General features: G+C 38.6%; 1 protein-coding gene across 4 annotated transcripts in view; it reads left to right on the forward strand.

Moving 5' to 3' along the window:
• DCLK1 (doublecortin like kinase 1) overlaps positions 1–23,199 on the forward strand; it is a 243,734-nt gene that overhangs the window by 162,698 nt on the left and 57,837 nt on the right. For 2 of the 4 annotated variants that reach the window (XM_032188918.1, XM_032188910.1), the window contains exons 5-6: positions 315–431; positions 12,241–12,335. In XM_032188918.1, coding sequence (XP_032044809.1) covers positions 315–431; positions 12,241–12,335 — 212 coding nt within the window. Of the gene's footprint in view, positions 1–314; positions 432–11,201; positions 11,330–12,240; positions 12,336–18,013; positions 22,882–23,199 lie in introns of those variants that run through there. The other 2 variants (XM_032188937.1, XM_032188929.1) reach the window with 2 other exon arrangements.

Consider the following 23,199-nt stretch of genomic DNA (forward strand, 5'->3'; position numbering starts at 1 on the left):
TTCAAAAGCAAAAAAAAAAAAAAAAAAAAATTGTGTCGTCTCGGCACTGTTAAATTAAGCAATCCTAAGTACCTGCAGTAACCATGGTATCTGAAAGTCTGGATTGCTGCAGCAGTTCTTTGTCTGCAAAGTGGTACATACTGTACTTGGATTTTAATGGAGCCATTTATACAGATTTTATATTTTCCCATAAAACTCCTCAAGATGAATGAAAACAAGCGTGGGCTAAGTGTTTGTGCTTTTCATGCTCTTTCTGCTTCAGAATCTTGCTGGCTTTCTTAATTGCTAACTTATGCGGTTTCTTTGTCTTGCAGAATGTCGGGTGGTGAAATCTACTTCCTATACCAAAATAGCTTCAAGTTCACGTAGGAGCACCACCAAGAGCCCGGGTCCATCTCGACGCAGCAAGTCTCCTGCTTCTACCAGCTCAGGTAAAGCAAGCGAGAAATCTTTCTTAAAAAACAGCAGCCTGTTTCAATACAATTAGCAATGTGCTTAAAATACCACATTTCTGGCAAGAACTGTGTGTAAAATAGTTGATAGTAAAAATTCACTTATTTTCTCAGTTGCATTTGAGATAGTGTCTTTCCAGTATAAAAGAATTCTTCAGTGTTTTACAGATCATACTCTTGCATTACTCTCTTAGTTTTCCTTCATTGTTCTTGCATGATTTTGCTTCCAGTACTTAAAGACTGACAAAAAGAAGTATCCCTTCTACTAAGAACTGAATAAAAATGCAGAAAGTAGTCAAAGTTACTCAGTGTAGGATCTGTGCTTGCAAATGGTTGATTTCATAATTTATTTTGTATTTTGTTTCTGGGGAAGTTATGAGCCAACAGCAAGGAATGGATAGGTAAAAGACAATTCGCATGCTGAGGAGAGGGACAGAGCAAGGACAGAACGCAAATACAGATGTGAATGTGAGGTGCATTGATAGCTGAGGAAGAGATAAATCAGTGTTGACTGAACAAGCCAATGGTACAGGCTGTAGAAGGCTCAGCAAAAAGCTTTAAAAAGTTCTAATTCTGTCTGAAGGGCCTTGCTTTGGCTGCTTTCGCAGCTTCTCCCACCATGTAGTTTATGACTAGTTCCCTCCTGCAGCTTCTTCCCAAGCATAACAAATAAATAAACAAAAGTACATTAGACAACATGCCAGAATAATTTGCTTGCAAATACGAATAATATTTGATATGAGCAAGTTAAGTAGACCCAATCCAGCATGTGCAGCATGGCTTGTGAATACAGATGTTGAAAGAGACAAACATTAGAGCTGTCTGAGAGCCACCTCACTATTTCCTGCCTTACGTCTTTTGTCTCTGGGGAAGTGATCATCATACTGGACCTCTCTCTTACCTGCATCCAGTCCTTAGGGAAAAGAGAAGTAGTGATCAGAATGGTCCAGCTACCCAGGTGCTCCTAGATGGTTTCAAAGAGGGGAAGTATGGACCAACTGGAACCATATTTCCACAAGAAGAGTAAACCGAGAAAAAAGACATCCTTGCTCAGGGAAGGAGAAAAGTGGGGGAGACACAATGAGACAGAGGCGCAGATGTGGGTAGCGAAGCTAGGAGGCAGTGTGCCTCCCACGCATCCTAAGAACAGCTGAAATAGAGAAGCCTGAAAAGAAGTGATGGGAACAGGTATGAATTGTGAGGAAGAGCCTCACAGACTGGCTTTTAAACATATTTTAAGCTACTTTCTTTGTAGCTTGATGGAATAAAGTTAAATTAAACTTTAGCAAGGGGGGCCCTATTTGGTGTGTGGATGTTACAGGTGTTTTGTTTTGTTCTGTTTTGGTTTTTTTCCAAATAGTAGCAGGAGAATGCAGGAGAAATATTAAGTGAGTAAATCTTAATCTCATGCAGAGAGAGATTAAAAAAAAAAAAAAAACAACTAAAATATAGCAATTAGTAGGTTTTTTTTAAATACACAGTTTGATGTTAGACTCTGCACTAAAAAACAGTGCAAAGAAAACACCTGCTTTCAGGTATTAAATAAAAAATAAAATTATCCAAAGAAGTGCAGAAAATGTAGATTTCAATGTTTTGCTGTCCAATAAGCCTAAAAAAGTTGTCTGCTAATTGGAATTACGTACATGTGGCTGTAGCAGAATATAGAAATTACTGTCTAGTGCACATATGAGCAGATGATTTTTTCTATGTTGCTTACATTAAGCATCTCACTATTAAGAGCGGCTCCTAAATGACCAGTACATATCTGAAAGTTACACTTTTGCTGTGTTTTTGTTAACTGCTGAGTATATATGCGTATTTTTTTTATTCTGTGCTCTTAAACTGCTTTTAGTTGTTGTTGGTTTTTTTTTGGGTTTTTTTTTTTTTTTTTTTTTTTTTTTTTATATATACTTTTTTTTTAAGCGAACAACTCCTGTCAGGGTTTTTTTTCTCATTAGGTATAAACATAAAAAATAGTTGAGAAAGGGTTGATTCTCTGCTCCAGTCACAGGCAACATATATATATAAGTGCATATACATATATATATACACATTATATATACATTTCAAAATAAAGCTGTATCATTTTGTGAAGAGTTACATAGTAAAAAGCAGCAAGTTGAGAAAAGAAGTAATACTGGGTAGGCAGAAAGTATTATTGATTGTGTGCCCTTTTAAAAAAAAGCCAAATGAGCTATATAGAGAGGAATGGGTTGCTAATTAGAAAGAATGTGATTCCTCGTTTGGTTCTTACTGCATTCTTAAAAGTTTGCACATTCTTGCTAAGGAAAAGGATCAGATGCCTGGTTCAGTCATCAATTCTTGCCCTTATCGAGATAATACACATGGATAACCACACGGGTCAAAACAAGGATATTGTATAGATGTTCAGAAATGTAAAAATAACAGTTAGATATTAAAACTGTCAAAATCCTAAAATGAAGGGATATCAGTTACCTTTAATTCTCTGCTACATGCATCTATAGTATGTTGTAATCTTTGATGTAGGTAGTCAGTATTACTTTGTTTCTCTTCTAGCAAAGGATAGCTGATAGGAATTCATCATTTTTAGAGTTAATGAAGGCACTGTCTTTGGGTTGTTTACACATTGTTAGAGGAATGAATGTGTAAATGAGGCTAGGAAATGAGAACAGACTGCTTTGGCTTAAGCACCTAAATATCCTCAGGAACTGTTCCCCTCTTTGGCACAGAATTACAAATGATAAGTGAACTAAGTCTGACTTTGATTGAACTAAATGTTTATAAATTGCATTGAAGTCCATGAGGTGCTTGTTCTGAGCAAATAGCGGTATGGAGTTGCCCACATTTTCCCCAATAGCTTCTGAAGTTGTTGACAGAAATTGAAGGGAGTAGTTTTGTGGTGTGTCTGGCAGGTGGGTTGCTTTGTTTTCTTTAATGTCTGTGTCTCAGTTTCACACCTGTAAGTATGGAGAAATACTCTATTACCAAAACTGGTGCTTTGAAGATGTATTGGGTTTACATGGCAAGGTTTGTTAGCAGGTGGGCTGCAGTGGTGGCTTCTGTGAGAAAGGCCCAGCAGCTGCCCCATGTCAGATCAGAGCCAGCTCCAGCCAGCTGGGACCTGCTGCTGGCCAGAGCTGAACCATGAACGCTGCTGATTGTGGCTCTGGGAGAACAGAGTTAAGAAAGGGACAAAAACTGCTGTGCAACAGCAGCTGGGAGAGAGGGGTGAAAAGCAGCCCTGCAGACCCCAAGCCAAGGTCAGTGCAGCAGGAGGTGCTCCAGGCACACAGCAGCAGTTCCCCTGAAGCCTGTGGAGAGGCCCCTGGTGGAGCAGGCTGTCCCCCTGCAGCCCATGGGTCCCACATGGAGCAGATCTCCACGCTGCAGCCCCCCCATGGGTGGAGGAGCCCCCGGTGGAGCAGGTGGATGTGGCCTGGAGGAGGCTGCGGCCCATGGAGAGCCCCCGCAGGAGCAGGCCCCGGGCCGGAGCTGCAGCCCGTGGAGAGGAGCCCGCGCAGGAGCAGGAGTCTGGGGGTGGCAGAATGCTGTGGGAGGGACCCCACAGGGAGCAGGGGCAGAGAGGGACCGTGAAGGAGTGGCAGAGACGAAGCGTCAGGGACTGACCGCATCCCCCATTCCCCTCATGTCTAGGGGGAGGATGCAGAATAGTGTGGATGAGGGGAAAGTGTTTTTAGTTTGCTTTAATTTTTTACTGTGCTGGTCCACTAGTGATAGGCAATAAATTATATTAATCTCCCTATGCTGAGTCTGCTTAGCCCCTGATAGTAATTATGGAATGATCTCCCTGTCCTCATTTCAACCCTTGAGCTCTTTCCATCGTATTTTCATTCCCTTTTCCTTTGAGGAGTTGGAGTGAGAGAGCAGTTGTGGTGGAGTTCAGCTGCCCAGCGGGGTAAAACCACCACAGATGACAATTTCTGTAATGTTAACAAATGATTTTTAGAGAAAATCCTGCTAAAAGGGCTGTTGCCCCTAATGTGTAAAGCTTGCTGTTTGTGGTGGTCCCTGACTGTGTATGGGAACAGGCAAAGGATGCTGAGTCCCCTTTCCTTGGTGAGCTCCCAGCCACTGCTCCAGAGAACCATCAAGTAGCAAGCCTGAAAGTCCAGAACCTGCCATTGCCACTATTGGGCTTTGCAGGTGCAAGGAGATGAAAACAGCATGAGAGTAAGGCAAAATGCTGCCCCACAGTCTCGAGGACACACTGGAGAACAGGCTGCAGGGTTGCAGAAGGAGACACTTAGCGAAGCCAGAAGCTACACCAGGGCTTAGTGCTATGCAGATTCAAATCTGTAATTCAGGATGAGGAAATACAAGTCCAGCTATAAAGGAATGACAGACACATGCTCCTCACCCTTCCTTGAGCTAATGCAATCTTAAGTGAGCAAAAAGCTGCATCTGCATTTTTACACCATTTCCTGACATACTGAAGAGAACTGTAAGCATTTACATAGGTGATGTTCAGCTTTCTTTTTCAGCCTTGCTTTTTCCCTTTTTTAAGACAACATATGTTTAGTATGCTTTTATTTTCCTGATAGCCTCCCTCGCACCTGGGAGCAGATGAATCCTATATTTATACAAACACGGAAGACTTTTTTTCCTTAAAAGTGTACATTCAAGCTAGTAAGATCTGTGGTATGGGCCGACTTCTCTATTTTTATGTGTTTTGTTCAATTTTTTTTATTTACATTTGAGAGTGCTTTAAAATAGCAGCATGAGACAGAAATCTCACTGCAGGATGATTGCTTTCTGTTTTTTCACAAATACATTTGAGATATTGTCTGCTTCAAAACACTTTCAGTCCAAATAGAAAAGAAAAGTGGGGAACAGAGAAGGCAGAGAAGAGAAGCAGAGAACGGCAGCATCAGCTCACAGGCAGGCAGAGGGCTAAAGTTTGGTTCCAAGTGCAACAGATAATCCTGCCTCTATTTAATTGTCCTGATGTCTTCTTAGGGCCTTTGATGTTTTTGTTGGCATCAGATATTCCTCAGGAAAGGAGATGACAAAAGAGATGTTAAATTTCAGCTAGACCCAGGTATCAGCCCATTGCCAGTGACTGAAAATTAGGAATGTCTGACAGCTATTCAGTAGCTGTCGGCTTCTGTCCAGCTATCAATTAACACCACTGGTGGCAGCCTCAGTGCAGGTGAAGAGGTAATGGATTTGAAGAGAGCAATGCTTACTTCTTCATGATCATTATTTTTAATCAAATCAAGAGCAGCATGAGGCAGCTGGAATTACTGTATCCTCAGCCTGTTAAATTAAGGAAAGTTACTGCATTCAGATGAATCCTAACTGTGGTTTTCAGGACTTGCTTAAAAAAAAAAAAAAAAAAAAAAAAGCAACTACTTTTTTTTTTACCCTCAAACTATCACCCAAAATATTTCAGATGCTTGAAATCTTATTTGTAACAGTGGTTCTGGTTTGATGCTAAGAAGAGCTATTTTGGAATTTTGGTTATTTAGTGAGATAAGTGTATATCTCAAGAGTAACTTGAGTGATACATATCTATTCCGAATGAGAAAGGGGATGTTTGTGAAGAATGTCTCAAGTATTACCAAAGGCTGGGCTTTTTTTTTTTTTTTTTTAAATTATATCTGGGCGAAGACATTGTGGAGTTACACATCAAACTAAAGCCAATCAAAAATGTAGATGGTCCCTAGAGAAAAAAGTGTTTCAGGATATAGAAATTGGATCTTACTGAAAGCTTCTCTAGAGCAGATGCTTGTACTTTTCTCAGCTATTTAAAAAAAAAAAAAAAAAAGTAGTTGTGATCCTTTGTAAAAAGATATGTTTTCATTTAGCTTGATAGTTCATCCTTCGGCTGTTATCCAGAAACAACCCTTCTTCAGCCACCTGACTCAAGAAGGTCTTCTGGATCCCAAAGGAAGGAACATGACATATCATATTATCTCTGGTGGGGTCACATGGTTTTATTCACACTATTACAGGTACTCAGCTGACAGCTTTTGTAATAAATATGCTGAAACGAAACTTTCTCAAAGCCAGGATTACAAACCCATGGGAGTGATGGAGTCATCCTACAGACCCAGGGATTTCCAGATGATTTTTACTTTGATCCTGGCTTGCTTTTATTTTTTTATTTATGCTGTTGGTATTTGTTACTAATCATTAAAAAAAAAAAAGTTTTATTATTTTATAGCTTATAATAAAAATCAAGAGTCAGTAGGAGAAATAGATTTGGCTAGATGCTCTTAAAGAATGAAAAAGTTAAATGCTGAATAAAGAAACATCCTCAAAGTTGGTACTCCATTCACGTAGTCTAATTTGAGAATCCTGATCTTTCCAATTAGGCAAAACAGTTCAAAATTTTCATTAAATTTTTCATTTTTCATTAAATCTTGCATTACACGTAGGTGCTGTCTAGATTAAGCACTAGGTGAAATTAACTGCCAAGATCATAGACATCTCTGATGAAATGCAGAGCAAAAGCCAACAGCAGGTACTTAGCCACCTTCTGAGGCAACAAGAAAATCCTGTTGGATTTCAGGGAATTATTAATGTTAAGGAAATATTATGTTAATATTAAGGAAATCTCATCTTGTCTTCTGAGGTCTTGGGCATGTCTGCAATGTCTACGTCTGCAGCACTTCTGTGCTTGATAGTTGGACATAGCTGACTTGAGGTTGAGGTAGCAGTGTCATCTTAGTGGACACCTTGTGGAGATCAGCCTGTGAGGACCTGTCAAGCCTCTTGTGTGGCCCTTGATAAACGCTAGGAAGGACTGAATTTTGAAAGGACAGTTTAGCTCCAGCTGTAAACAATGCAGTACTGATTACCTGGGATTTATCTCAACCAGAGATAAAGTTGCACACTAAAGTACAAAGCCTTGACAAAGCCTTGTCTTTACTGAGGGACCAGTAAGGAACACAGTGCTCTGCACAAACTCTCCTCTTTGCAACGAAGGTAAAAATTATGAAATGTATACAAATAGAATACAAAATGAGAAGGAATTAAAAGGCAGGATTTTGTTCCCTAAACACTTAGAAATCACATAATCTTGAAACAAAAGTTTTGTTTTGAAAAGGACATTGACAACCTACAAGAGTAACTGAGACACGGTCAGGTGGTTATCTGGCATCACCATCTTCTAGCTAACAGTTGCTAATATGACCTACACATGTTGTTGTAACTTCTGTAAATCTTTTTTTTTTTTTTTTTTAGTTTCAGCTGTTGCATGTCCTAGTCATGAATAAGTTGTGGTTGCAAAACAACCAGCACTTCTCTTAGTCTCCTCTTTCCTCTTCATGCACACTTTTCTGTTTGGCAAACCACTTTTGTAGACAAGCAGCATCATCTCAACATGTTTTATAGGATACAAATACTAGCACATCAACAGGCAGCTTTATGGCAGAGTAGGATTTTAATGTAATGGCACTGACATCGGCAGCTTCTCAGACTGGCATTTGATATTTTAATTCAGCTCCTCTCACTTTTTGTTTTTATTACTTAATAAAAAGGTGCACTATCAGAATGACTTACCTATTGGAATGCTATCAATGTACTTTCTACTTACAGCATTTTGACCGGTCTATAAACATCTTCATATGAAAACCTATCTTTCGTTTATCTCAGTAGATAATGGTATCCAGCTTTAGTGTTCTTTTTTGTGGAGGCTTTTTTCTACCTTCATGCATTTGCCAGGTGTTAAAAAAAAAAAAAAAAAGACAGGTTCCTGCCCTGTTATGCATCCAAGCTCAGGAGAGATGACCGCAGGCAAAGGAGTTCACAACAGCTGAGCATGTGCATTATGTGTTCTGAGAACAGCCATAATAATTTGTTTTTGTTCTAGCTTTTTAATATGTATTTCACCTGTGAATTTTTGAACAGATAAATCTTTTTCATGAGACGATGGGAGGGCGCTGTGTGTTAAGCTGATGTCTCTGACCCCTGCCATTTTATGAATAAAAGTGACAAGAAAGCTCTTGCCTCACTCAATGACATGATTAATCACAACAGTGATTTACCAATTTCATATGTCTTTATCTACATCAGGGTTCCCTGTAGGAACATGAGCTGTATCAGCTAGTGAGAAATGTAGTGCAGATACTGGACAAGAACGAATTTTCAGAGCAGAATGCACAGAAATAGATTTTGGAGCAGTTTAGATTATATTCCTATACTTATCTGAGATGCGTTATTATAAAATATTACAGATTTTATTCGTATATTTGTTGCCATGTCATCTGGTCATAAAGTGGTTATATAAGAATGGTGTTGTGATTGTAAGTGGAGTTGATGGAGGTGATCACAATCAGTCCTGCATTTTTTGGCTCCACAGCACCAAATATCAACTCAATTTGAAATTTAATATAATGATTTGTAAGAAACTAGAATTGGAGGTGGAATGGCCAGCAAGCTGTAAATGAGAAGATAAAAAAAGGAGGACTACTGCAGTAGATTGAGGAATTATTAGGAATATCCATTTCTTCCTAGTTGTGACCTCTGTCTTAGGCATTACATTAATTAGGAATAATAAAAATACATATCCCTACATATGCAGAACATCCAGAAGACAGACAACACGATGTGCTGAGAGAGCTCATTCTGCCAGAACGTAAAGCCTAAGTAGAAGAACGGTCGGGATGACTTGAGTTAGGTTGGATATTGTGGAGAACTGTATAGAGAGCTGGGAGCAGAGCCCACATCACCCAAATCCTTTTTCTAGATGACTCGAGTGTAGACCTCTTACAGCCTTAGGACATCAGAGTTTAGCGGAGTCCTGTGCTTGGTATGAAATCCATCAAAATTGATAGGGGGAGGAGAATTTTGATAATTTTGCTTAGTGTCAACTATATACCAATCCTCCAAATGTGTGGGTTTGGATTTATCTTGCCTGACTTTAGAAGTCTACACTGCAGTGGACATTTCCAGTACATTATCGAACAGATGTTTTAGACAGTTGCTTCAGGATGATACAGCTTGTTCTACAACAGCAAGTTGGTTAAAATGAGCTGGAAAACTACTTCAAATGTAGAAGCCTACACTGTACTTACCCAGTGATTGGTAAAAAGGATCTCATCCCCAGAACTAGTTGTCAGCTCTCTAGTTTCCTAAACAGCTCTCTTTAGGAAGTCCTTGTGTGCTCACAAAAACCCTGATAGGCTTTTAAGGTACTCTGCGCTTTTGTATCTGGACATGGATAAGGAGGTGAGCAAACTAATATCCTGAAGGCCTTGGTACATTATTTTCCTCCTGATTTCACTTATTTCAGACAGCTAACACAACCAAAACAGCTATCATCATTTTCAGTTTTAAAAAAATAAATGCTGTTGGGGAGAACATTGGAGCATAGTTTAAGCACTCCGGATGCTCCAGTAGTGGCAAGTGAGTAATTTTTAGGGATTATAATACTTCATGTTTTCATCTAAAATAACTGCTCGTCAGCATGGTACATGAGTCAAAGGCACCATTGCATCTACTTCTTTGTTTTCAGTTGGTACCCTCAAGTTTCTCTCTTCAGGACAGAAATTTGCAGTAGCAGTTGGAAAAAAAAATAATTGAGAAAAAATAATCTTGGAAATTATAGAGAAGCAGTCAATCCAGAAGGAACAGGAACCTGTGCCTAGTGCTAAAAAGTTTATTAAAGTGTACCTGTTATCTTAATATTTTAACAATAATAAGAAAATCTGCTTGGTTTAAAGAGAAGACAGAGCACAAGTCTTACTATGCAGTAGCAGTCTTGAGGTCAGGGTCCATGTGAATAGCAGTAGTTTAATATTAGTTTGTAAGTCTAAAACACATTTGTTTAAAAGAAACGCAAATAAAGAAAAACTTCAGAATTTTTGAGACCCCAAGAAGCTCATTTTTGATGTCTTCCCGTATCCCTTTTCCTAATTGTTTTCAAAAGTATTGCTAATGACTTTGGGTTTAGTCATAGATCGTACAGTTGGCCAGACCTATGTGTTGTGGTTTTTTTTTTTTTTTGCTGAGTATTGGATGCCCTTCAGTGAATGTGTCCATATGCTTGTGCTCTCCCCCACACACTTTGGACAGCATTTGAATCAGTGCTGTTATATACAAACCATTGTCCTCTGTACAAAGAGGATGTGTAGCCTAGATGAGTGGAATGGTTTTCTATAAAAGAATCCCATTGAAATGCAATTACCATTTCTAGTTGTTCCTGTGCTTGTACAAAACAGTGCACCTCTATCTTAAACAGTACCTTGCACAAAATGATTTTGAGGTGCTAATCACTAATCTTTGTTGAGGGGTCATCATTTATCTTGCAGTGTAATGTATTTTATATATTGATGTGTGCAGTGTGGTATGCTTCTTTCTTGTAATGTGCAGGCCCAGTATTAGGCAGTGAGAACAATGCATTATGTAAAAAGTAAGGAAAAGCCATTAAAAATGCCTACTGTATTATCCAAAGGAATTAGCATTTGCTAGATTGCCAGTCAGCCAAGGTTTTACAAGAGTTATTGTCATTTTGATTTCCAGATGAGTCATTTGGTATATTGCCCCCAAAGGCACCTCGTTATGATTCAGTGCACAGCAGATAAAATTGCTTAGGCTTTCGGGGCTCCGTGGAAAGCGAGTGGGGGTTGCGGTGGCTCAGCGTTGTGAAGCAGCAGCATTATGCTTAATTGACACCTTTGATGTAGCCCTAAGACAGCACCTGCACCTCCCACTGCTGCTCTGAAGACGTCAGCCTTACGCAGAAAAGGCTTCTGCTTATGAATCCTGCATCGCATTCAGCTCACTCTGTGAGCAGCCCTAGCTATCCTTAACTAATCCCATTGCTTCTCAGCTTGGCTACAGCTTGGCTTAGCAGAGAGCAGGAATTCTGCTGCTCGCTGTTGTCAGGTTAAACAGTAAGATTTTGTCCATGTTAGAACTCATAGAAGGTAAGTCAAATGCCTTGTTGATATCCTGCTATGTAAATATGCTCCAGAGATTCAGAATTGGGGAGTCTGATTGTAGATTCTGTTTTTCCTGATGCTGATAGATTTGGACTGTGATAGAATAGTGGCTTGCTTAAAGAATATTTACATAGATATGTGATACACGCTTTTTAGTGTTTCTATCAGTGTGAACATTATTGATAGCCTTTTGTGTGATTACTTTGTAGTAGAATTCTGTCCTCTGCTGGAATTGTTTTGTTAATTAAACGGATAATGTCACATGCATGCAAAAGATGCTTTACAATTATAAGCACTGCCAGAGCTGGAGGAACTGACTTATTTTAGAAAGTGATGCTTTGCTGTAAGTCCGACTTGAGAGGTTGCATCCAATTTATTTAGACCTAGAAAGCCCTTCTGGGTTAAGCCTGAGGTGATGGTTGGGTCAGATGGTAATGCAAAAATTTCTTCAAAGGAGTGAGAGAGGAACAGCAAACAGTTGATTTGTTCTTGCAAGCAGTACTGCTTTTTATTCTTGGTGGGTAGCACTTGAGGCTGTAACTAAATTGAATGAAAAAGGATTAAATATAGCAAATATCTGTTAAGGTTAACAAAGCACCTTGCTCTCCATCACTTTCAAGCACAGGAACAATACAGTTTAAGAAAACATGTTTTCTATCATTGAGTAAACAGTCTTTTCAGGTTCATTGATTATTTGCTTGCACTCTGTATAAAAATTGGCTTCATGAGCCAAAACTCTGAGGAAGCAGCTCTTTTATGAATTAACCTATTTAATGTTTAAAACATGAAAAAAAAAGTTCAAAACAGAATGAGAAGGAATGAGATACCTTGATTTAACTCTTCCTTTGCTTTTAATAATGCCTTGTATTTATTTTTTCAATTTGTTGTCCTTTTAGTGAATGGAACCCCTGGTAGCCAACTTTCCACCCCCCGCTCTGGGAAGTCTCCAAGCCCATCTCCCACCAGCCCAGGAAGCCTACGGAAACAGAGGGTAAGGAAATAAGGAAGCTGATTTCTGAGTAAGGCTGGGGAGAGTCGAGCATAGCTATTATCAGATAACCTTCTCCCCAGTGATACCTTGTGCTTAGAGATGTAGGGTGGAAGAACCTGGCTACTGTCCTTGATGTGTTTGTGCAACATTATTAAGTGGGAAACAACAGTTCTGTGTCTGTCCAAATGTGAAGTATGATGGGAATTGGTTTATCCTTGAGGGAAAGTAGGGGTTATCTTTCTCCATTTTTACAAAAGTTTGTTTCTAGTGTCTATTTCCAAACATTTTGCAACTGAAAGGAAATATTCATGTTGTCAGAGACTTTGTTGTTGTTTACCATTGGCATTGTATCACTTGTAAAACCTACAAACAGCTTTGATTTTGAAGCAAGGTAAAACAATATGTGAAATTTAGCTGTGGATTAGGTGTGATACACAGCCTAATGAGGCAGCACGAGACTTGTCAGTCACTTTGCTGGACGAGTTGTTAGCAGCTGTAGGTTCCCATTAGCAGTATGTATAGAGAATCTACAGCATACCTAAACATCCAGGATTACGGTAGTACCTATGCTACTGCTGTAATGCCCCAACAGAATATTACTCGTTCAACCCAAAAGGCTCCACATGCTGATTTAATTAATGGTATTTGTTCAGAAGCAATGGGACAGATGTCTATGTGTCTTCTCTTCTGCTATTTCCTAAACTGTGCTCAGTTTTCAATGAAAGATTCCCCAAGGCAGTGCTCTGTCTCACACTTCTGTTTATAAACAGAGTTTGAACACATGGCTTTTTCTGCCTTTTTAATTTTTAAATAAAGATGATTTCTGTCTCCCTAAACAAGGGATTACATACTGTGCTGACACTGCTTGGCTTTAGGGGCTGGTGCAGACCTGATTCCCCAGATACCCAGACCAGAAATAGCTGGAGCATGGCACAGCTTCCTTCTGGCCTGTGTACCCTCCTTTCTCTCCCCTGGCTACCAGGGAGCTGAGGAACTGTGCATGCCCATGTCTTATCCAAGGCTGGGACTATAGATTGCTTAGAGATTTGGGAGCTGACTTGGAAGTACTTGGTGATCTTGCAGTGTAGAGGTAGCCAGGAGTGGCAGCTTGGAGCCCTGGGGCAGTCGTGTGTCATTGTTGGGTACACAGAGAGTTAAGATGCAAATTTCAGCTGGATAAGTACTGAAATCTTGAACACAGTGTCCTCCACACCTGTTTGCTCTTATTCTCGAGGCTTGTTAGTGAATCATTAATGTTACTGAAGAGGGAAGAAAGTTCCAAATGAATTATACATGGGTGAAGTGAGGGTGTCTGTTAAGATGGATGATATCAGTATACAGTAGATCTTCATCTGCTGTAAGGCTGTCTGCTTTCATTAGTAACTTCCCAAAGCTTCCTTCCCCACCACTGATGCTTCTCTTCCCACACTGAAGAAATGTTTTGCTGTTAACATTTGTGGATGGCTGAGTGGGAACCATGTGGTCAGCACCATTAGACACAAGGTGTGTTTGTCCACAAGGTTTCTGACGTGAAAATGTGAGGAGTGAGGCAGATGGGCTTCATCTCGTCCAGGCTCCCTGTGTGGAAGTGTAACAGGATCAGTATTACGGGTGCACAGGGCTGTGTAGTGGTGACATACTTGCATTGCTAAGTGTGTAGAGAATTAAGTATTGGAATAAATTACAGGAGAGAGAATAAATTGTGAAAGAGTTGAATTCTCTTCTTAGATATTCACATTCAGTCCCCCCGACCTCAGTAGGGGACCTTTCATGCTTCTTTGACTTTATTCTAGACCAAACAGACAAAAAAAAACAAAACACTGTAGCTGCAGAAACACGGAATACAGTTACATGAAAATGCATTGGTATAGTATTATTTAGTTTATGAAATACATTAGATGAACTACTTCTAAGAAGTTAAGGGATGGAAACTTTACACATGCTCTGAGAATTTATGTTCCTTTCATGTTTACTTTGTGAAGTGAATGAGCTAGAAGTCCAATACCAAAACACAGGATTGTGTTGTTAAAGGTCATAACACATATTCCAATGACTAAGTCAGCTGCATGAAAAAGCATTAAACAGTGCTTACTAATCTAAATTGTGGTGTTGGCAGTCTAAATAACATTTTGTTCTGTTTTAGTGCCATCTTTTGTGTGATAAAATTTTGTTTAGAAGACAGGTTATATTAGGTACCATATTGTCAGAAAACAAATTTGAACCCAGAGCATTGTGCTTTGTCTTGAGCCACTTTACCTAGAGGGCCGACTAGCCAGCTACAGGGGCAAATTTATTCCCTAGGAGGTTATCAAAGTGTTGGTATCATGTGGTAGTCTTTGAAGAGGAGACTAGTCTCGCTGCTTATCTTGTCCCCAGTGCTGAGAGGTGAGGTGTTGCTGCCCCCTGCCCAAAAGAAGAGACATCTGAAATAAGATGCTGGGTCCTGGGAATGCCAGCTCAACTTCGTAGTTTGTTTTCTCTCTGCCCCCCTCTCCGTGTGGTTTGAATCAGAAGGGTGCCTGGGCTCTCCTGCCACTTGGGGTGCCACTGGTAGTGCTGGGTCTGGAAGACTGCAGGGAACGTGGGCTCTAGCATATAACCTGATTCCCCTCGATGTCAGTGATTAATCAGCTCTTCAGCAGCCCCGTCCAAGTGTTTTGAGGGAGTTGTAGGCTTGGTACTTCCAAATGCTCAGGGGTCTGGGCATGCTGCCAGTGTTTCTTCCTGGGAAATACAGGTGAGAGGAAGGAAGTCATGCTTCTGAATTCAGAGGGATGAAAGCAAGGTAATGCTGTAGGCTAAGGGATTTGTCTCTGTGAATAGTAAAGACCTGCAAAAATAGTACAGATGGTAGAATTTTTCTAAAGAAAATACTCCTTCTAATTATGGAATGCATTAGGCGACTTAAAATAGGGATCACTCCTCTTACTGACATTTCATCATTCAGCCTTTAAAAAAATAAATTCTGGCCTTTGACACAAGGCTTTCCATTCCTGTAAATAAAACACAGAATGCTGCTGAGATACATGTACTACAATCATGAAAACTGTACTCTTGCAACCCCACCAATAAAATTTTAGACCCTCAAATCCAGGACATAAAAGATAAAGTTTCATCCTTTCTCTCTCACACATGTACATGGCTGAGTTATTTCCATAAATTCAGAAGTCAGTGAAAGTCACATATATAATCTTGGTTGAAATTCAGTCTATATTTGGGGAAGGCAGGATTTGAAAGATTAATGTCGTGGGTGTAATACGAGGATTTGAAACAGGAATCATTTAAACTTCTATGGTTTTCAGCTTCTGAGCATTTAAACATGCACCCTATGTAGTATAGTTATGCTTTCTTATATCTTAATTATTTTTGATAGGGAATTAAGATTCTTTTAAAAAAAAAAAATTATGTCCTTACTTGTGTATTTCTGAGCAGAATGAAACCATCTGAAATTCAGGCTTACAGCAGCTGAGTAGAATCAGTTACCATGCTGCACATGCTCACAGTTCCTGCCACAACAGAGTTAGGTTAATGATAAGGACTCGGAAAACATGACAGGGCAATCGTAGTAATAAATACACATAAGAGCATCTCCCACATGTTATTTAATTAGCTTTTGTAATAGTTTATGAACTTATTTTTTCCACTCTCTTGTAATCAGTGTCGGTACTTCAACTGGAGTGGAAATGTTTTATACTTTATATCTGATTTTTCAGTTGCTTCCCATTATTATAAGGATTTTTTTCTAGAACCTACAGGATGATAAAAAATTAGACTTAAGGCACTTCTTGCCTAATCAGACAGAGAAGTTTTATTCTGGGTATATAAGGATTTTTTGAGTTGTATGTGTCCAAGAAGGTTGTACTCATTCAACAAGTTTTGTCTTTTTATTAATATATGCAAAATAATAGATAGATTCTCCTCATATTTTTTTTTTTTTTAAATATACAGCTCTTCAGCAAAGTACAGGCAAGGGAAGTTCTTGCAGATAAAAATATCTTCCAAGTATTTAAAACTATATGAAAGGGCAGAGAATAAGATCCTGAAATCTTGTGCATGATTCTTCTTTAAAACAGTCATATTCCCCAAATACTAAAAGGCAGTCCTACAGATCTATTTTTAATATATTCAGAAGACTAAGCAATTTCCTGGAACGTGCAATTCAAAAGTTTGTTAACTTCAACCTAGCAACTCCAAAACTGTATGTGCACAAAAGAAATTTTAGCACTTAAATACTTTGTATTCAAAACAGAATGGGCTTCTCTGTTTGAAGTTCTTGTTTGGTCCAGATTGTTCACAACAAAAGAGAAATTTGTTTAGGACTTGATTTTCAAAAGTGTGTATCATGGCTTACTGTATGTACATGTGCCCATGTAAAATAAGGATTCCAAGGAACTAAAATATGTCTCAGGGAATTAACATCCCTTTTATTTTTCCTTTGCCTGCAAGTAAAACAGAAACCTTTATAGATCATGTAGAGCATTGTGATTTTGAAATTTGTAAGGGATTCATTTTAGGTAGTCCTTGTTTTATAAAATAGCTTTTGGATTTTTTTTAGTTACCTTCCAGTGATGAACGAAGAACAAAAACCCTAAAGCTGGCTCCATCAGCCTTCCCCTTCTTACCTGTTCTTGTATTTTTCAGATCTTGCCAATGTTTTGTCTTGAACTTGTTTTGCTGTACTCTGTAAACATGTTTTGTACTTAAAGGATGCCCAGAAACAGCTGAAAGGTAGCAGAGCTTGGCTATGTGGTGCTGGGGAGGCAGAGAGCTGCAAGCCATGTGACTGCTCAGCACCTCTCTGCACCATCAGCTGTGCTGAATTCACCCTAAAAAAATAGTACTCTAGCCCAAACCGCTTCTCCTCATTGAACTTTCTTTCATTCTGTGCTGCCGTGTGCCTTGGAGGAGGTTGTTGTGCTGTGTAGGTTGACTAGGGCAGTGTCTCATCCCCTAGCACCTCCAGCATTTGAGGATTATCTGATCACTCAGAGGATGCTCAGAGTGGGTGTTGAAAACTGAAGTGGATCCGTACACTCAGACTTGCTCTCTCTGCTGTCATGAGCTGGTTGCTTGGCTACCATCAGAAAGAGCCAGGACTGGGGGATTTTACATGCTGCTTTACACACACAGGCCCCCAAAAGTGGAAAAAAGATACTATTGTCAGTGCACTACAGGTAACGGCAGTGTTCACTGTCAGCATTCAGGGCTCAAATGCTGCTGGATCCGTGGTATATGGCCAATGGGTGGCAAGTTTTGATTACCTTGCAATGTAAGGTAAGCATTTGCTTTCCTACTGCTGGCAACAAAACAGTAAAAAGGGGAAATATATCCTATTTTGGAAAAAAAGAGATTAAATTCATATTGCCAAGTCTCCAAACAATTAGGAGACTCTCGAAAAGTCAAAGATTGTTTAGTAATGTTTAACAGGAAAGAATCAAAGGAAAAACTCACTGCCTCTTAGAATATCTTGTGCATTGAAACTCCAGATTTATTTACAGTGATCTATTTGTTGACTAAAAATAATTGTATGAAAATAAGCAAAAATCTGATTATATGGTATATGTGTATTTTATGTTAAACGACATCTTCTGGTCCACAGTAACAAAAAGATTGTTAGACAGTAGCAGTGCAAGAAACCGAACACAATAAACAAATCTATACTGCACTTCATCTTACAGGACCTGTATCGCCCACTCTCCTCGGATGATTTGGATTCAGTAGGAGACTCAGTGTAAAAGAGAAAATGGAACAATGTTTATGGTTTGTGATTTGGTGAAGGTTTAACATTTTTAAAGAGAATAGCTGCTAATTTACAGTAATAGTGAATCACACAAAAGAGTTTTGCATATTTAATATTAAAAACACGGGGCCAAATTAATTCTAGTGTGCGGGGGTATTTTTGGCTTTACCACTGCATTTTAATGCAAGAATTTGTAATGAATGAGCCATTGAATATGCCCATCAAGTACAAAACAGCATTGTGCACACTTAAAGCAATGGAGATTGAATAAGGTGAATATAACGCACAAATCCATAGTGGGCACATTTATGAATAGCACTCTTTTTATCATCTGAGGTACTGATTATATGTTCTGTTTTTAACATAGGTATCTTTATTCATTTTGATACGAACAGTTAATGAATGCTTTGCTTTTACCAATGAATAGGTAAAATGCAGGAAAGAAAAAACCTGCCATATTAAACTGCTTGTACCACGCTGTCTGATCCCAACACAAACATTTGGAGCGCTCTTCTCTCCTTCCTTTCAGAGTTTGGTCTTTTTAGCTAAGTGAAAGGAAAAAGAAGAAATCTTGTGTGGTCGCAGAACAGAAAGTAAATGCTTTCAAAGCAAAGTTAAAGTTATCTTCTTACATTCTGGTGAGTGTAAACAGATGAGTGGTTGCAGGCAACATGAATGTTTTACCTTGCAAGAGCTGTAAATACTGATCATCCAGGTGTTGCAAGTAAATACGGACACATTTCTAAAAGAGGAAATAGGTGGGCCTGCTGGCTACCAGTGTAATCTGACACACGTATGATGACACCTTTTGGTAAAACACATTTTGCCTGAGAAACCTGTGATTATTTGCACTTATGTTAAGGACAAGAACATTTTTTGTTGGCTTGCAGTAATAAGGCAGTTGATGCCATTTTAAAATGAAAGCACACAGAAATGGCGGTGTTGTAAATCATCCTCCTACTGACCTAATTTCTCTGCTTTCATAATTTCTAGAGGTGGTCGTTTCGTACAGCATGAATATGCAAAACTCCTTTAGTGTTAAAGTAGGTCATGCATTATAACCAGTTGCTTAACAAATATCTACTAATTTTATTTGTTTTCTGCTGCTTTATTGTGAGAATTTTAGTTGACTACATTAATTTACATAATAGCAATATTTCCTATTGTATGTTGCATATTCCTTTAATATTTATCTGTTATATTTAAGCCCATAGTGTAGTGATGGCACACTGTTCCTGTTTCATACACTTCTTTTCAGTATCTTAAGTACTAATAGTTTAAGAATTAGAAATTAGTGTGATTCTGATCCTCAGCAAAAATCTATAGAGATTATATTTTTGGTCTACTTAGTGATGATTTAATATATTTTGAAAGCAGGCAAATTTACTTAATAGAATAAAATGGTTAGCTGCCACATGCCAACTTTTAAATACAGTGAAATAATTTCTTCGCACTGATTTGTCCGTAATAAAATTCAGCAGCTGAAAAATGTTGGCATGTGACATAAAGGCTTCGCTGTATCATTATCATTTTCTTTATGGAGGATATTTACAAAAACAAATAAATGGGCAGCAGAATACAAAACTTACCTTCTCTGTTTTCCATACTCGGTTCCAGTATCACCTGGAGGGAAAGTCACTCATCTGGCAGGTTTGCTGAAGCAGTTAGGTCATTTCAGTTTGAAATGCATGTTTTGCCATTCCTGCTTCAGACTTCGGATTTAAAACTGCTTCCAGCAATAGGAGCAGTCCCCCTCACGTACTCACAGGGCTGTCCTGTTCTACTGAAAAAGTGCACAGCTGTGAAGTTTCTTGCATTTTTGCCTGTTAGGAGGGAATGTCTTAGTAAAATGTATTACTTAATCCCAAGAAACCTGTATTATGTTAAGGTGCATTGGGATCAGCTTCCAAAAATTCAGAGAACTCCACCAGACTGAACAAAACACGTACTGACTTTTTGCAAATTGCTTTTTCGTGTAAAGAAAATAAATTCCAGGAATTTTATTTTTCCTCCCCTCTTCTTTATAGACTACTGCTGCTTAAGGCAGTTTATTAAGAATGTTTGCTCTGCACAGAGAGCCCAGCTTGCCAGCAAACAGGCATGGTGTGGCTTTGCCTAGCTGTGGAAAAGAAAAATGGAAAAATCAGTAATCGTTATCATAGCGAGTTTTCCATCAACACTGTTGCAAAGAATATGCTAGCCTATAACATTTAATCATTTCAACATACGACTTGTATTAAGGGGCAATTCAGGGGCAATATGTATCATTAATATTTCATTTAAGGAATGAAAGTCCCTTAGAGATTGAAAAGGTACACTGTTTATAGACTTTGAGATCCCTTTTGTGTGGAATGTAATTCCCATTATACATGAGCAGAAATGAAATGTTTCTTTTGAGCAAGACCAGAAGGTTTCAGTTTATTGGTGAAACCGAAATTGTGTTTCATGATGCTGTAGTTCTACTCGCAACAGCACGGGTTTTAGTTTGTCCCTAAATTTCATCAGCTTCATTAAATAACAGAATAGCTCAAGTAACTTTATAGTGTCTGAACCTCTCATAGTTCTCTGTATGCTGCATTATTTGTGCCTACTGTCAGGTGATTATGATGTAGCTAAAGAGTTTCGTATAGATTGTGAATGCTTTGCTTCCCTTTGAGCTTTTTGAATACGTGTTTATTTCCCTAATGCTTTCTGCAACTTTCTGGATTATTTTTAATCTCTTTCCTTTTTCTTTTCTGCAACAAACAGTTCACATGTGAAGCACAGAAAGTGTCTGTGTGTGTGTACTCTGTGCACACACGCACACACAAATACATTCATTAATGGCTACGAAATCCATGCACAGTTAAGTCACATATGTGGCTTCTTTAAATGAATATGTGGGGAAAATATATGATGGGAAGATGTTCATCTTGTGGGATTCGCTTCAGCTCTGTTCAAGGCGATGGAGCTGTACCGATCTCTCCCTGCTGAGCAGTTCCCCTTAGGAATCCTACACAATTTTAAGAGATCTCACGTACAAACGAGGGCTTAGTTCTGCTCCGTTGTAAGTTGGTGGCAAAACCGTGATTGACTTCAAGGTAGGAAGGATAGGACCTTATGCACAAAGTATATATACACTGACAAAACATTAACCATAAAGCTGAAATGGCATTATTTTGACATGGTCAGACCTGTATCTCCTCATCAGCTGCACTGTTCTGCAGTGCAATTGTTAAGTCATGCAATGTTAGAAGTTGGTTCTTCTTGTTGTTGATATCAATAAAATTGTTAACATTCACTATCCTTTGTGAAAATTGCTTTTCAATTTTTGACATAATTCAGGGACAACACATTACATTTGGTTATTTTTCCCTTCAAGCCATTTCCACAGGCTGTAAAATGAAAATTCTGGGGCATTAATATTGTGAATATAAATGTGCATTATAAGAAGGGATACATAATGTTAAACAGTCTGGAAGAACATATGGATTTGAGGTTGTTTGACTTAACAATTCAAATAAACAGTAGTGTTTAGTTTTACAGTTGTGTATTTCACACTGCATTTGAACTTTCTGTGGTGTAGTATGTTACAGAAAATGTTCTCCAACTCTAAAAGTTTAAATTCATTAACAGTAATATAGAAAAGAACCTCTGATCAATCCAGGCTGCCTGTTTTGTCAAAAACAGTAGAAAAATAAACGAAAAATCTTTACGGTGCTAAATTACCTTGTCACTTGATGAATACTAAGATTAATGTCATCTGTGCTTTTTCTTGTATACAGCCTAATACAAGATTGCTCTTAATTTAATCTTCACTTTCAGTTCATCTGTTAGTGATAGCACAAGATCTTGTGAGTTATCAAGAGGAAAACAACCTTATGTTACTCAGCCAGCAGTAGCTTTACACACAGGTAGCAGTAAGCAAGTGATGGTTGCACTCATTTGAAAGAGGTGTAATGCCTCACAAGCAAATCCCTCTGTTCACAAGGCAGTGTTACTCCGAGCTGTGCTTGCTATAGTAACACCTTTCGACTGGCTTATTTTGCCTCTTTCACCGTGCACCAGATTTTTCGGGATGGCTGGGTGCCCTAACTCCCCACTGAAGTCAATGGATATGTAGATATGTTTGTCGTGTATGCACAACTTAATAGAAGGGTTAAAAACACACACAGAGCCTGCATACGTACTTGTATGCATTTTAGTGTCCGTGTTTGTGCATGTTGATTATATTCAAATTCGCTTAAATTAACCCTCAGCAGTGAAGTATGACAAAAGATATACTGTATTCAGCGTGTGCTTGTTGTCTGATGTTACATGAGGTAATTAGTTTGTGGTTTGCCCTGCGATACAGTGTTTTGGAGTTTGAGCTGTAGTGAAAGAGGAGCTACCAATGTTTGTGCTAAGACCTCTTCTTTTTTGTTAGTTGCACTATGATCTTGTAAATATTGGCACATTTCCAACATAAGTTTAAGATTTTACAAAGTTATGCATACAATTATTTTTTTTAAAGAAAAGTGCTTGGATATTTGCTTTTTAAAATATACCGGTTTTGTATTAATGTGATGCAGGAAACCAAAAAGATAGCTGTTGATTTATCAGCAAAAAAAAATGTTAAACTTGCAAAAAATAAATGCCGATGAATGTTTTATTTAATATAATCAGCTGAAGAAAATCACCTTCATTTTTGTGCCATTGTTTCATCATACTGTGTTGTACTTGTGTTTCATATTTGACCATGTCATCCTGGTTGCAATTTGTTGTTTCGCTAGATTTAACATTACTGTAGATTATTGTAAGCGATGTAATAAATATATTTAAAAAATACACACTGTTCAGTGAGTTTATTTTGGAAACGTGATTAACAGGCTTTAAAAAAATACTTGCAGTCGGTATTGCTTGTTCATTTTGGATCAGTATTGTCTATCTGACAGTTCACTCGGTCTAAGCATATGGGATTCATGCATCCTGGTGGGTTCCTTTAAATAGTGGATGCATTCAATGCTTTTTTCAATAATAAACTCCGAGCCATGGTATTTAGATGTAAAAGATCCTTCAAGGAAGAATTTGTTTTTAATGGGATTTATGGAGACAGTGAGTGTACCTGCCTCGAACTGCTTATGGGTAAGAAGTGTGCACGCAATG

The sequence above is a fragment of the Aythya fuligula genome, chromosome 1, assembly GCF_009819795.1.
Source record: "Aythya fuligula isolate bAytFul2 chromosome 1, bAytFul2.pri, whole genome shotgun sequence".
Taxonomy (NCBI): Eukaryota; Metazoa; Chordata; class Aves; order Anseriformes; family Anatidae; genus Aythya; species Aythya fuligula.